Source organism: Triticum aestivum, chromosome 3A (assembly GCF_018294505.1).
Source record: "Triticum aestivum cultivar Chinese Spring chromosome 3A, IWGSC CS RefSeq v2.1, whole genome shotgun sequence".
Taxonomy (NCBI): Eukaryota; Viridiplantae; Streptophyta; class Magnoliopsida; order Poales; family Poaceae; genus Triticum; species Triticum aestivum.
The window spans coordinates 110806560-110822288 of NC_057800.1; the positions used below are offsets into that span (position 1 = coordinate 110806560).

General features: G+C 43.8%; 2 protein-coding genes across 2 annotated transcripts; both read left to right on the forward strand.

Moving 5' to 3' along the window:
• The first annotated feature begins 4581 nt into the window (after positions 1-4581).
• Positions 4582-7701, forward strand: LOC123060570 (cell number regulator 8). The gene is made up of 3 exons (XM_044483337.1): positions 4582-5011; positions 6798-7000; positions 7240-7701. The coding sequence occupies exons 1-3, from the start codon at positions 4777-4779 to the stop codon at positions 7477-7479; spliced, it is 678 nt and encodes a 225-aa protein (XP_044339272.1). The 5' UTR covers positions 4582-4776; the 3' UTR covers positions 7480-7701.
• A 1801-nt stretch (positions 7702-9502) lies between these two features.
• On the forward strand, positions 9503-14752 carry LOC123060571 (importin subunit alpha-2). Its single transcript, XM_044483338.1, has 11 exons — positions 9503-9692; positions 10524-10743; positions 11191-11344; positions 11521-11623; positions 11799-11983; positions 12418-12497; positions 12948-13098; positions 13540-13621; positions 13719-13777; positions 13876-14181; positions 14335-14752. The coding sequence occupies exons 1-11, from the start codon at positions 9620-9622 to the stop codon at positions 14494-14496; spliced, it is 1575 nt and encodes a 524-aa protein (XP_044339273.1). The 5' UTR covers positions 9503-9619; the 3' UTR covers positions 14497-14752.
• Positions 14753-15729: the final 977 nt, after the last annotated feature.

A 15729-nucleotide genomic window follows, 5' to 3' on the forward strand; every position in this document is an offset into this window, starting at 1 on the left:
CTTTTCTTTGAAGGTTTTTTTTGCTTTTCATTGTGTTTTTTAAACCGACAAAAGTTTTTTAACCAATCAATTGACGGAACACAGTTCACGTCAATCCGGAGACTATTTGCCCGGTTTGATCCTTGTTGTTAACATCCTCTTATGGAGTAACACGGTGTTTATCACAACCCGGCACGGTTTTATCATAAACCGGCACAATATGGAAGGAGTTATCAGTACTCGAGATTTGGGTTATCACCCTTACTAAAAAAGAAGTTGGTAAACCAACGATGTGATTCAATGTCATAGGTATGATATGTTTCATATTCGATTATTCTAAAATGTAGCCTTGGTTATAAACCCAGGTTATATGTTGGGCATTATGACCCGTCCTAGTGTGAGGACTTAGTCATGAGGCCAACGCATCTAAGCGGTAGCTTGAAGGGGTTGATCAGAATCGAGAGACGCAACACGCAAGCTGAAGATTTAGACAGCTTCGGGCTCCGGGAAACATCATCCGGTAACAACCCTACATGTTGTTTGTAGCTAGGTCTCATTATCATCATCCGGGAGTCATCTTAACTCCGGCTCTCCTAGTTGTGTCTAGACTTAATGATTATTGAACTTGTCCCTCTTGGGGAGCCCTACCCCTCCTTATATATGTTGAAGGGGCGGGTTACATGTAGAGTCAAACTCAGATTAGGACTTAACCTATTTTGACGTCTTACCATAGGCTTCTCACCGTGGGCCTCTTAACTTCTTGGGCTTCTTAACGTCTTGAGCTTCTTAACATAAGCCGGTTTACTGTCCGACTTAACTGTCTGCTTAACTATCTGACTTATATGACTGTGTCTGCTGGGTTACATGACTGTGTCTGCCGGCTTACATGATTGTGTCCGCCGGCTTAACCTGCTTAACTGTTCCCACTGGCTTAACCTCTGGTTTAAATAATCTGCCGGCTTACCAATGAAATACCAAGTCCCAGCCGGGTCATACCGCGGGGTATATCCCCGACAGTTTGTCTCCCAACAAGCGCTTTTCTTTAATGCCTTTCTAGCTAGGCATGTTGATTTCAATGATGCTCACATAAAAGATAAGATTTTAAATATGAAGAGAGCATCATGAAGAATATAACTAGCACATTTAAGTCTAAGCCACTTCCTATGCATAGGGATTTTCTGAGCAAACAACTTGTGGGAACAAGAATCAACTAGCATAGGAAAGCAAAACAAGCATAGCTTCAAGATTTTCAACACATAGAGAGGAAACTTGATACTATTGCAATTCCTACAAGCATATATTCCTCCCTCATAAAATTTTTCAGTAGCATCATGAATGAATTCAACAATATAACCATCACATAAAGCATTATTTTCATGATTGCCAAGCATAGAAAATTTACTACTCTCCACATAAGCAAAATTCTTCTCATTCGGAATAGTGAGAGCAAACTCAACAAAATATCTATCATGTGAGGCATAATCCAATTGAAAATTAAAATCATTATGACAAGTTTCATGGTTATCATTATTCTTTATAGCATACGTGTCATCACAATAACCATCATAGATAGGAGGCATGCTTTCATCATAATAAATTTGCACATCAAAACTTGGGAGACTAAAAATATCATCTTTATCAAACATAGCATCCCCAAGATTATGGCTTTGCATATCATTAGTATCATGGATATTCAAATAATTCATACTAACAACATTGCAATCATACTCATCATTCAAAGATTTAGTGCCAAACATTTTAGTGCATTCTTCTTCTAGCACTTGGGCACAATTTTCCTTTCCATCATTTTCATGAAAGATATTAAAAAGATGAAGCATATGAGGCACCCTCAATTCCATTTTTTGTAGTTTTCTTTTATAAACTAAACTAGTGATAAAACACGAAACTAAAAGATTCGACTGCAAGATCTAAAGATATACCTTCAAGCGCTAACCTCCCCGGCAACGGCGCCGGAAAAGATCTTGATGTCTACTACACAACCTTCTTCTTGTAGACGTTGTTGGGCCTCCAAGTGCAGAGGTTTGTAGGACAGTAGCAAATTTCCCTCAAGTGGATGACCTAAGGTTTATCAATCCGTGGGAGGCGTAGGATTAATATGGTCTCTCTCAAACAACTCTGCAACCAAATAACAAAGAGTCTCTTGTGTCCCCAACACACCCAATACAATGGTAAATTATATAGGTGCACTAGTTCGGCGAAGAGATGGTGATACAAGTGCAATATGGATGGTAGATAAATGTTTTTGTAATCTGAAAATATAAAAACAGCAAGGTAACTAATGATAAAACTGAGCACAAGTGGTATTGCAATGCGTTGAAACAAGGCCTAGGGTTCATACTTTCACTAGTGCAAGTTCTCTCAACAATAATAACACAATTGGATCATATAACTATCCTTCAACATGCAACAAAGAGTCACTCCAAAGTCACTAATAGCGGAGAACAAACAAAGAGATTGTTGTAGGGTACGAAACCACCTCAAAGTTATCCTTTCTGATCGATCTATTCAAGAGTCCGTAGTAAAATAACACGAAGCTATTCTTTCCGTTCGATCTATCCTAGAGTTCGTACTAGAATAACACCTTAAGATACAAATCAACCAAAACCCTAATGTCACCTAGATACTCCAATGTCACCTCAAGTATCCGTGGGTATGATTATACGATATGCATCACACAATCTCAGATTCATCTATTCAACCAACACAAAGAACTTCAAAGAGTGCCCCAAAGTTTATACCGGAGAGTCAAGACAAAAACATGTGCCAACCCCTATGCATAAGTTCACAAGGTCACGGAACTCGCAAGTTGATCACTAAGACATACATCAAGTGGATCACGTGAATATCCCATCACAATATCACGATTGGTTCTTGGCGCCTACAAAGGCTTGCGACGGCGGAACTCCCGATCTAGGTTATTTTCTGGAGGTTTTTGTATTTATAGGAATTTTTGGCGTCGGTCTCACGTCATGGGGGTCTCCGAGTCGTCCACGAGATAGGGGGACGCGCCTAGGGGGGTAGGGAGCGCCCTCCACCCTCGTGGACGGCTCGGGACTCTTCTAGCCCAATTCTTTTACTCTGGCGGCTTATTTTGGTCCATAAAAAATCATCAAAAAATGGCATGTCAATTGGACTCCGTTTGGTATTCATTTTCTGTAAAACTCAAAAACAAGGGAAAAACAGAAACTGGCACTGGGCTCTAGGTTAGTCCCAAAAATCATATAAAATAGCATATAAATGCATATAAAACATCCTAGATGGAGAATATAATAGCATGGAACAATCAAAATTATAGATACGTTGGAGACATATCAGCACACTCCTTATGCTTTGTGGTCCTCGTATGTGGAGGCAGAACCGGGTAGCAAAACAAACTCATTGCTGCCGCCGGATATGAAGATCCATGATACTCGGTCTCGTCTCGGCAATCACCTAGTGGCGCAAGACCACGCCATCGCCTACGCGCCCAAGCAGAGAACCGCCATAATAGGACAATGTCGTCCACGTTTGTGCAAAAAGGATCACGACCACCGGTGTCTCACTACCGGAGACTGCCAACCTGGCCAGAAAATCCACCATCGCTGTTGCACATCCATGCCCTCTGCCTCAAGCCGTCGTCCATACATCTCACTTCAGAGCAACGCTAAACATGCTACCTCTGGCTCCGACGGTCGAGTTAGCTCCAAGATAATGCCTCCAAGAAGGTCAGCAGCAAGAAAACCACCACCATTGTATGTCCCAAGAGGGGAGCTAGGGTTTCAACGTGACAGACATCATGAAGGAAGGAGTGGAGCAATGCAGCAACGCCTTCAACAAGGACTGCAATGCTAGAGGCATCGTCCTCATCGCTCCTAGCACAAAGCCGAGACAGAGTTTTCCTAGCTCCCCTCACGCCCTCCCTTGCGCATCAAACACCAGGACCACATGCTTCTTGCCCAACACACCAACGAGAGAAAGACAGGCCGCTGGAGCATGGCCCGAAGACTCATCCTAAGCGCCGCCAGAGGTCAGACCACACGCCTCTGTGAACCAGGCCACCACGACAAGAGCCGTGTCGTGAACTTGTGCATGTGGTGGATATGATGATCCAATGATAATTTGTGTTTCTTTTTTACTTTTTATGATCCAACGATCTGAGGGCTCCTTTGATTCAAAAAGATTCTATATGATTTTTAAAGGATGGAAATTCTTAGAACTTTTTTTCCTACGTTGGTCCTTTAATTATACGAGTGGATTCCATAGGAGTTTTTTATATGAAACCTTTGGTACGTACTACATGTCATAGAAATCTAACATCCATTCCAACATCTTTTTACATTTTTTTGTTACCTCTGTGACATCAAACGTTCCTTGCTATTCTTATTGAATTTAAATGAATATACTTTAATTTTTATACTTTTTTATTTCTGTATTTACAGAGTCCCGCAAATCAAAAGGCCCAAAAAATATACAATTCATGAAAAACATCTCATCTTTTTTTTTGAAAAAAAAAAACATCTCATCCTACTCGTCCTCGCGTCCAGCCAACTCTTCTCCACAGGTAAGAAAAAAACTTACGACCTCCTCTGTCTTCACAGCGAAGGAAGCGAGCCATCGTCTCCAGCGTCCACGCCACGGCGCCACGCGCTTGCCCCGCCCTATTTTACTCGCCTCCCTCCGCTCCCCCTTCCTCCGCCCTCCTCCAAGTCTCCTCCCTCCGCAATCCCCTCCGCCTCAACACGCGACGACCCCGCTCGCGCTAGGTTACCACCTCCCGTCCACCCCCCTCCTCTCGCCATGGCCGCCGCCGACGAGCACCACGAGGAGGCCAGCCCCCTCCTGGCCCCGCCCGCCAACGAGAAGCTCCCCCCGGCGCAGGATCCCGTCAAGGGCTGCGCCGACGGGGTCCCCGTCGTCATGGGCGAGCCGGTCACCGCCCCTGCCGGCGCCGAGCCGCGTGAAAGCTGGGACTCTGGGATCCTCTCCTGCCTCGGCCGCAACGACGAATTCTGCAGCAGCGACCTCGAAGTCTGTACGTGCCCCTCGCCCCCAGATCTCTCTCGATTTCGGATCAGGCTTCGTGGTCGGGGTAGGCATCGACAGGAATAGGTGCCTGCGCTTCTTCTATCGAGCTCGATTTTGGCGGAAATCATACAATTTCCTAGGGATTTTAGTAACTTTGACAATGAGATCCCTGTGACGTGTTAGACTCGGTGCACGGCAGTTATAAGATTTGTAATATGTTTGCTTCTTATTTGAAATTTGGGCAATTCTGGAACTAGATAGGAGTTAGGACGCAATATTTTATTGGAATTGAGTTGCTGTGAACTAGTATCAGTTGCAAAATGTGTTACATATTGAACGGAGGTCGGGATCATGACTCCTGGAGGCATTAAAACTAGGAGTATGCATACTTGTTTCAATGATTAGGTGAAGTTGTCATGATACATTACATTCATTCTGAGTATGGAAGTTGCTTCTTCAAAGGCAACCCCTAGCACTAAATTTTCTATGTGTCATTTCAAATTTCAGCTATATTGCCCTGAGTGGAATGCAACTTAAGCAATAGTATAGGAATCTTCAAACTACTGTTGGTTGGCTCACACATGTCATTTTTAATTTTCAGTAGACATGCCTTTGATAAGATGCATTGTTCAGTTCTAATTAAGTAATTATGGACCTTTTGAATTACGGGCCAAGCCCTGTGGTGTGCTAAATGTTGTTATCTACCTAAGCACCTGGACTTTTGTATGCAGAGGGTTATCAGCTATTAAACAACATATGACAATCCTGTTCTAACTGGCCAACTAACTTGGCCATCTGATGTTTGTATGTTTGAGTTGTTCGTGTTCGTTGTAGTGCATGGGGCGGGATTTATTGTGATGGCTCTTTCGAGCCTGTCCTTTTTGTTTAAACTCGAAAAAAAGTAACTAACTAAATGGTGTTTGTGTATCATTTAGGTCTTCTTGGAAGTGTAGCGCCATGTGTTCTGTATGGTAGCCATAGTATAGGAATCTTAAAACTACTGTTGGCTGGCTCACACATGACATTTTTAATTTTTAGTAGACATGCCTTTGATAAGATGCATTGTTCAGTTCTAATTAAGTAATTATGGACCTTTTGAATTACGGGCCAAGCCCCGTGGTGTGCTAAATGTTGTTATCTACCTAAGCACCTGGACTTTTGTATGCAGAGGGTTATCAGCTATTAAACAGCATATGACAATCCTGTTCTGGCCATCTGATGTTTGTATGTTTGAGTTGTTCGTGTTCGTTGTAGTGCATGAGGCGGGATTTATTGTGATGGCTCTTTCGAGCCTGCCCTTTTTGTTTGAACTCGAAAAAAAAGTAACTAACTAAATGGTGTTTGTGTATCATTTAGGTCTTCTTGGAAGTGTAGCGCCATGTGTTCTGTATGGTAGCCATAGTATAGGAATCTTAAAACTACTGTTGGCTGGCTCACACATGACATTTTTAATTTTTAGTAGACATGCCTTTGATAAGATGCATTGTTCAGTTCTAATTAAGTAATTATGGACCTTTTGAATTACGGGCCAAGCCCCGTGGTGTGCTAAATGTTGTTATCTACCTAAGCATCTGGACTTTTGTATGCAGAGGGTTATCAGCTATTAAACAACATATGACAATCCTGTTCTAACTGGCCAACTAATTTGGCCATCTGATGTTTGTATGTTTGAGTTGTTCGTGTTCGTTGTAGTGCATGGGGCGGGATTTATTGTGATGGCTCTTTTGAGCCTGCCCTTTTTATTTAAACTCGAAAAAAAGTAACTAACTAAATGGTGTTTGTGTATCATTTAGGCCTTCTTGGAAGTGTAGCGCCATGTGTTCTGTATGGTAGCAATGTTGAGAGGCTTGCAGCAGCACCAGGAACTTTTGCAAACAGCTGCTTGCCTTACACTGGCCTCTATATGCTCGGGAACTCTCTCTTTGGGTGGAACTGCCTAGCCCCATGGTTCTCTCATCCCACTCGTACAGCTATTCGTCGAAGATACAATCTTGAGGCAAGCTTTCTCTCATTCTGCATTACAATGATCTATCATATATCGGTTTCTAGTTTTCACCCTTGAACATTATGAATCAGGACGCGGGGCTGAAACTTGCCTATTGTAAAATGACTAATCTAGTTCAAACAAATTTCTAAGACTTAACTTCTGCTGTATATGCTGTGTACTTATCCCGTCCTCCCATGGTAGCGCTGTTGGAAGCAATATACTGACATGGCTGCTCTGCATGTTTACAGGGTAGCTTTGAGGCTTTCACTAGGCAATGTGGGTGCTGCGGTGGCCTTGCTGAGGATGAGGAGAGGCGTGAGCACCTGGAGGTCGCCTGCGACCTTGCTACCCACTACTTCTGCCACCCTTGCGCCCTCTGCCAGGAGGGGCGCGAGCTGCGCCGCAGGGTTCCCCACCCTGGCTTCTATGGGCGCTCCGTCGTCGTCATGATGCCACCCACGGAGCAGACTATGGGGCGCACCATGTGAACTGGTCCAGCTCGTCCCCTGCCCTAGCTGTTCTTGTGCGCTTTGATGTTGTGTTGCCCTGGATCTTTTCACCTCTCGGTCCGTAAATACAGAATAATGTCATGTGAACAATTTGTAATGTGATTATGTGAATCTCAACTGATTCTATTCGTTACCGACTGCTGCTGTGTCTTGTATAGATTGTGGATTTTGCTCATTGTCTGACTGCCGTGTGAACTGCAATATGATGTGTGCTTGTTCTCTACTCCTGAACTTTCAATGTCGAGCCCAGTTTTAGTGAGCATCCTTGCCTTTCCTATTGGTTAACATGGTGAAATTTTCTGGAAAACCTTTTATTTCCCGACTGATTCCATGTTCTCGTCAGCCGCTTCGAGGGATGGACACACGTCACATGAGTTGCTTCCCGACGATCTGCAACGGAATTGTAATGGGGTCACGTGTCACGCTAGGTTGTCGCAGCCGCGGGAAGGAGGGGGGGGGGGGGGCATACCGTCCGTGCTACAAGTGAGCGGCCGGTTTTGTAACATAACCCTTGGTGGGCATGTAGAATCCCGGGCCACCGGTGCTATGCTGGGTCGCCCGTGCTGCACTGGAGCATGGTCGGTCCACAGGATGCTATGATGGATTGCCGGTGGTACAATGGCACACCGTCCATGCTACAAGTGAGCGGCCGGTTTTGCAACATAACCCTTGGTGCGCATGGATAATCCCGGGCCACCGGTGCTATGATGAAGCATCGCCGGGTCGCCCATGCTGCACTGGATCCCGGGCCACCGGGGCTACTGGTCAACCGACACTCTGGCGAACAAGAGACATTGCACTGCCATTCAGGGGGCTATTGTTGTGATGACCGAGCACCTACACCGCCCTGGTGGATGTGACGTGAGAGGAGGATGTGAGGCGAGAAGAGGAAGACGTGATGTGTTAATGCGAGCTTGCGATCAAACGACCACATGGGCTAGTCTAGACAGTCGGACATGCAAATTGATCTTTCCCTAAGATCTTTCTCTAAGATCAGCCGGCTGACGCCTAGCAGCTGCTCAATTTTCGGTATGACGTAAGCCTTACTTACAAAGCGATGTACATTCCAAATTGCCAACACCTTGGGTTGAGTATGATTTTTGTGCACTCCGGCCTACTCCCTCCGTTCCAAATTACTCGTCGCAGAAATAGATGTATTTAGAACTAAAATACATCTAGATACATCCATACCTGCGACAAGTAATTTGGAACGGAGGGAGTATATGTTTGCTAAATTCATCATTTAGTTTGTGCTGCGAATTTGTCATCGATTAGGTAAAAACAATTTGGGAAAGGCATTTATAGTAATTTTGAATTCATTTTTTTGGCAAAATCTTGGCTGAAATGTGCATAACTTGATATAGGCCTATTCGGCTTTTATAGCATTAGATATAGGCCTTGAGCGTTCTTTCAAGGACCTATGACGTTTCGTTTTGTCACAGGAGGAGCGGGAAGCTTCTGATCTGGGTTTTCTTCCCCCCATGTGTTTTCTTTCTATTTATGTTTTTTCTAATTAGTTTTGTTTAGGTTTTTCCTTTTTCTTTGTCTTTTTAAAACATGATTTTTTAATCCGTGAACCGTTTTTTTTTAATTCTGTTTTTTTTGCAAAATTCACTAATTTTCTTAAATTCATGATTTGTTTTTCATTTTTTTGAATGTATAATTTTTATCTTTAAAAAACTGTTTTCCGTTTCATTCCTGTGAACCAGTTACTTTTTTTTTGAGAAAAGTTACCCTTTTTTGCGGGGTAAGTTGCCTTTTCTTTAGGCTTGAGAAAAGTTACCAGTTGCTGGGGTGGTGAGCGAGTTTTTTTTTTTTTGAAGAAACAGGTTTTTTTTTTGAGGGATTTTTGAAGAAACAGGTGAGCGAGCTTGGAGCAGAGGTTGAGTGGCTAGCGAGAACAGTTAATGGGCCGCGGCCTGCCTAGCCATAGGCGGCGAGGTCTCTCGTGATGTACACAATAGGGCCTAGCCCAGGCTGCACTGGCTGCACGATAAAACTGAACTATCTCGAATCCGGCCCACCGTACGGTCTTGCTTAGTCTCCGCCCCGTCCCCCGGTTTGGTCCGTTCCTATCATCACCGAGCCTCGCAGCCGTCGAGCTCCGCCGCCGTAAACGATGGCCGACGGCAACGCCCCCGGCTCGCCGGCTTCTTCGCTCCAGAGCCACCGCTACGCCATCAAATCCTCAGGTCCCCACTCCAACACTCTCCTCCTCCTCTATGCTCACCTCGCCGTGCCTCTGGAATTCCGTCGAACAGTTCGCGCGCGGCGGTGGGGGAAGCCATAATTAGTCTCCTAAGCAAGCCCGGAAGTCACTTTAATAGCGGGGATAGGAGCGGCGAGCGCGAAGTGTCTCTTGCCTGGTACTAGTAGCGTTTTATCGTGCCCACTGTCTACAAACCCTTGATTCTGGTTTGTGCATCTAAAACCGGGCAAGTTAGAATTGGTCAGACATCAATTTGGCATGTTGTGAATTGGGACCCCGAAACTTAGGCAGTAACTTGAAATACATTGTTCAAGATAGTTGGTCAATTATAGGAGTTTTGAACAAGGTCACCATGACGGCGTGTCGGTGTGACCGCGCGATGCACGCACCGGCTGCCATGTACACGTGGCGTCACAGCACGAAGTTTCGCATGACCCACGCGACCGATCGTGTGGAGTAGAGACCAACGCACCCAGAGATGGCGCTCTGGACGTTCGCGCTCTATGATTAAGGTTTGAACAATTTATAGGATTGAAACTTTATCAGCTTTATTGTAGTGTCATGTCTGCTGCCACGAGAAAACGCTGTTAATTTTCTAGTGTTTTAACTTCACAAGTGCGCTTAAATCTTATCTGCGATTTGCCAAACTACCATACAAATTTATCTGGTGTAAATCACAGGTTAATTATGTGTCAACGTGGACTAATCACTCTTGGCAATTATAGAAGGTCCAACATATTTGTATGGGTACTTGCTGCTTGAGTGTTAGTTATTACTTATTATAGTCTTTAATTGGTTGGAAGTCTGGTTGCAGTGCACAATACGGCAGCTAGCCGGAGGCGTGAACAGGCTATAGCAATAGGGAAGGAAAGAAGGGAAGCCTTAATGCGTGCAAAGCGTGTGTGCCGTGCCCCACTTTCTGGCAGCGATGAGGCTACAATTGAAGATGGTGATATGGTTATTGATGAGAAAGCAGATCTTGAAACAAGAACTGCTCAAGCTGTTGAAGAATTGAAATCAGCTTTGTCAAGCCAGTATGTGCGGCCTATCTTTTTTCTTCTTCTTACGCAATGCAAAGAAACCCACTGCCTCTAACTAGTTAGGTTTGTGGTTCTTCTCGGATATTCCATATGCTGGAGATCACAATTCATCTTGTAATATTTGCCTATTTGGTTGTGGTGTGTGTCCATGTGGGGAGAAGAATTTTCATTATCCCTTACACATCTCATTATATTGGATTCCAGAAATATATGCTTCCATCATTATGATTTACACTACAAAATGCGACCTTAGTATGTTGGAGATTCTTTTTTTTACCTGGCTTAGTGGTTTTCCTCTCCGAGGATACACATCTTTAAGTTGTAAGGTTTGGTTTAAGCACTTGTGGATTTTGGAGAAAAATTTACACTCTGGATTACAGTTACTTATTTATATGAGAAAAATTTATGGCGTGTATTTTCCAACCTTCTTATGCTTCTTAGGGGAAAAGGGGCCCAGAAGAAGAAGATAGAGGCACTTCGTGCAGTGAGACGCGTGTTGTCACAGTCTGAAGTACCTCCCATTCAAGTAGCAATTAAAGCTGGGGCAGTTCCTCTTTTAGTGCAATATCTGTCCTTTGGATCTTCAGATGAACAGGTTGACCATTTTGCGCTGGAAAAATACCGACTCCAGCTTTCTACATTACCTGGAAAACAACTTCTATGCTATCTATTTGCTGTTATACAGTTAGATATGTTCATTGTTAGCATTGCATTTTTTTCTGTGCTCATCTGAACTATGTCTTATGAAGATTATTTATGCTTTTATTGCAGTTGCTAGAGGCTGCTTGGTGCCTTACAAACATAGCAGCTGGGGAGCCAGAAGAAACAAAATCCGTGCTGCCCGCATTACCATTGCTTGTTGCTCACCTTGGTGGTTCGTTTTCTCCATTTTGTTGGACAATTTTTTTAATCCCCATTAGGAATATATATTAATCTCTGGTCCTATGTAATGCACATTTCTCACGAACGTTGGCTAGGTAGACATTTGCAATTCAGTTGGAGTTGGAGCTTTCCTTATATTAAAAATGTTTCCTGGTCTATTTTGTTAGAGAAGAGCTCCACACTTGTTGCTGAGCAATGTGCATGGGCCATCGGTAATGTTGCTGGTGAAGGAGCGGACCTGAGAAGCACATTAATTGCACAGGGTGCTTTGTGGCCTCTTGCCCGCCTAATGCTATCAAGCAAGGGTTCTACAGCAAGAACTGCTGCTTGGGCATTGTCAAATCTCATCAAGGTTATGATCTCTTGCTTTGACTGTATGAGTCTCAAGTTTCTTATGCCAGAGTTCAACAGTTATCTCTTTCCAAGTTCTTATTATGGATTAGGAGTGCTTCGGCAAAAGCGTAAAGTAAGCCCTATTTAGGAATTAGGATTGCTTAAGCTAAAATTAACTTGATGGTAAGCTTGGGTCCTTCTGTTAGATATATTAATGAAGGGTTTCCTTAGTGTAAGACTTATTTGATCTCAGCAAAATTTCAAGCCATATTCAAAACATTTCATGGCATGCGTACTTTATGAGGTTTTTAGAATCTGAATCCCTCACTCACTCATTTTCTTTTCCTTCTGCTTAACAGTTTTTATCACTTTCAGACTGGTACATATGCATGTAGCTGTTCATGAAGCATCATTTTTACTGAAGTGTCAAATGTCTGTTCTCTTATAATCCAGGGGCCTGATCCCAAGGCTGCGTATGAGCTTATTAACATCGATGGTGTGCTAAATGCGATCATAAGGAACTTGGAAAAGGCGTATGTCTCTTAATGGACATCTTTCTATTTTGCATTGAACTTTTATTAATCATTTTACTGTACATTTATGAGTTTCTAAAAACCAAGGATTGGCTTCTTACTCATTACAAATGGTTGCAGTCTTTATTCTTAGTTCTTACAGTTACATAAAGAACACTGTTCAAATTCACTGACCTGTGCTTTCTGACATGTCTTCACTGTATATTTATTCATTATATATGCATGTAGCAGTACTTCCTTTCAATCTCTTCATTAGTAACCTAGATCGTGTGCCAAGTTGTATTTACTGGACACTTGCTACTCTTCTCCTTGTGCAATTGTTTAGTCCTTGTTATATTTTGTGGTATTTCTGAGATGCATGAATGACATGGAAACATTTACTGAAGTTTTTCAGAGTGACATGCATGGTTTTGCTCATTACTGCCACTGATGGGTTAAGTGATCTTTCAGGGACGAAGAGTTAGCAACTGAGGTGGCATGGGTAGTGGTATATCTTTCAGCACTTCCAGAAAAAGCTATCAGCTTAATAGTACGAAGCCATGTGCCTCAGTTGCTGATTGGACGCCTGCTGGCATCTGAGAACTTGCAGTTGCTCATTCCGGTATTGTCCATTTGTTTCTCTCTCTCAATCTCATTGTGTTCCTTTATCTTATTAACAATTTTGGTGCTTTCCCTGGAAATGCTTACTGCTTACACTTTTCATCGTACTTAACTACTGCTGAGCAAAATGACCATATCTTTTAAGAGGAACACGGAACACCTCAATAGTTCAAACTCCAAACTTTCATAACCCTGTGTATACATGGTTGTCAATTTGGTAACCAGTGTAATAATGAGCAGGTAATTTCTGTAGAGGCATGCTTTTATTAGGAGACGTATTGATTATGATTTGCAATTAATATATAGCTTTTCTAAATATATTTTCTCAGTTATTGTAGAATTCTGCACTTTGTATGAACATCCAATAATGTATACGATGTTACTGTGGGGTAGTGTATGTAATTTCACAACGCAGCAAATTGACACTTCTACGTTGAATCAGGTGCTTCGTGGTTTAGGGAATCTTGTAGCCGGGGATGAATACATGGTTGATTCAATCCTAATTGTTGGAAACAGCATCACAGGTTAGCCAATCATCCTTTTGTCTCCAGTTACATAACAGCACTTATGATATTCATCACGAGGTACAGTTTGCAAGTTCTAACTAAATATTGTTCTCAGATCAAGCTTTATCAAGTCTCATAAAATGTTTGAAGAGTGACAATAGGGTTCTCAGAAAGGTCCTCTTTCATTTGCTGGTTCAAGTTTACTTCATCTAGCCGACATACTATATTATTTTTGATTTATTTATGCTTCGATTTGTGGACTGCTTATGTAGGAGGCTTCATGGGCATTGTCAAATATAGCAGCAGGCAGCTTTGAGCACAAGAAATTGATTTTTACCAGTGAGGCGACGCCTTCGCTAATACACCTCCTGACGAGTGCACAGTTTGACATTCGCAAGGAAGCAGCTTACACCCTGGGCAATCTGTGTGTTGTCCCAGCAGGAAGTACTGAGCCCCCGAACATAATCACCGAACATCTAGTCTCGATCATAAATGGTGGAGCCCTTCCAGGATTCATAAATTTGGTCAGATCTGCTGATATAGAGAGCGCAAGACTCGGACTTCAGTTCCTGGAACTGGTGAGGGAATCTTACCGCGTTTTTAGCTATTCCCATCTCATTTCCTAACCCGGATCATTAGTAATTTTCAAAGTAAACTGTCTCTTCAATTTACTTTGGGTGTATCGAGTTTCTACAGTTACATTGATATCAAAATTACCACCATCTTTGCAGGTGATGAGGGGGTATCCCAATGGACAGGGTCCCCAGCTTGTGGAGAGGGGGGACGGCATCGAGGCCATGGAGAGGTTCCAGTTCCACGAGAACGAGGCGATGAGGAACATGGCCAATGGGCTGGTCGACAAATACTTCGGCGAGGATTACGGCCTCGAGTGAGCGGCGGCTGTGGCCACCAATCCTGCATCTGTTTGTGAACCCAGCAGCAGCTGCTCGTGTACTCAAACTGTAAAATGCAACTTTTTTGTAACCGTGGAATGTATACAAGACTGTCTGAGGTAGCGTAGTTGCTGTGTAACTTGGCCATCTTCATGGATATGTGTGGCGATGGGGCTGTTGTAGCTGGAAGCTTGAAGTGAGCTGGGTAGCTACCGTAGTACAGTGTGACCTGTATAAGAAGAAAAGATTTTGAGTCTTTGAGCTATATATTGCACAACCTCCGTCCAGAATTAACTGTCGATGAAATAAGTGTATCTAGATGCGTTTTAGTGTGGATACACTCATTTCAGCGACAGTACGGAGGGAGTAGTAGAGAAATGCTGTAAAAACGCTTGCCGGAAACATTTGCGACTAGCTTTGCATAGTCAGCCCGCTCCATCAGCGGGTGGTACAAGGACACGCTGAAGAGCTCCCCGCGCGACTCCAGCAGGTGAAGGCTCACTCCATACGCGGTACATCGGGTATGGCCATGACTGCTCGGCGACAGGGGGGGTTTCCACGAAGGCCGGGCCCGGCGAGAACTTGCCTGGTAGTGGCCGTGCTCGGACCACGCCGCGGCTGCTCCCGGGCGGCAGTGCCAGAGCACCGTGTCGACGCGGTTTACTACGAGCACCACGCAGCTTGGGTCCGTGGGCTCGTGCGAGAGCGCGCACCTGACCACTCGACATGGCGCCCGCCTGTTGACTTGTTTTCGCTGCGCCACGCAGACGCCCGCGCCCTAGCTTCGTCCACCTCATAAGGCTAGTCATAGTGGAACTAACTTAGCTAGTAACATAGCGCACTTTAATTTTTTTTTGCTTATATGGCAAAAAGTTAATGAAAAGCGGTAACATAACGCTTTTCAGGACAATATGAGTCTATAAGCTAATAAATGAAGTCATCTATGACACTAGTATTATGTTACTTTACACTATAAAGATGATAATTTAGACTAGTGTCATATGCATGACACTAGCATAAGTTACTCCCCATTATGACCAACCTAAGATGCGGCCCCACCATCGAAGCACTGTTTTCTACCGTATTTCTGGGGCCGCCCTTTCCCAATGGACCATTGTGAGATGCGTCGGCGCTATTTGTTCAAATCCCAAGCGCGGAACCTATGATAGCGATTTCAGATGCATCTGAGCTCGGGCACCGATTCGCCGCTCCCGGGATCGAGGGTTATTTATA

Bases quoted from the DNA above. Each gene is read 5' to 3' on its own strand.
- LOC123060570 (XM_044483337.1), top strand. From the start codon at position 4,777: ATGGCCGCCGCCGACGAGCACCACGAGGAGGCCAGCCCCCTCCTGGCC. The intron at 5,012-6,797 runs GTACGTGCCCCT...TGTATCATTTAG, and splicing joins CAGCAGCGACCTCGAAGTCT to GCCTTCTTGGAAGTGTAGCG. The intron at 7,001-7,239 runs GCAAGCTTTCTC...GCATGTTTACAG, and splicing joins GTCGAAGATACAATCTTGAG to GGTAGCTTTGAGGCTTTCAC.
- LOC123060571 (XM_044483338.1), top strand. From the start codon at position 9,620: ATGGCCGACGGCAACGCCCCCGGCTCGCCGGCTTCTTCGCTCCAGAGC. The intron at 11,345-11,520 runs GTTGACCATTTT...CTTTTATTGCAG, and splicing joins TTGGATCTTCAGATGAACAG to TTGCTAGAGGCTGCTTGGTG. The intron at 11,984-12,417 runs GTTATGATCTCT...CTTATAATCCAG, and splicing joins CATTGTCAAATCTCATCAAG to GGGCCTGATCCCAAGGCTGC.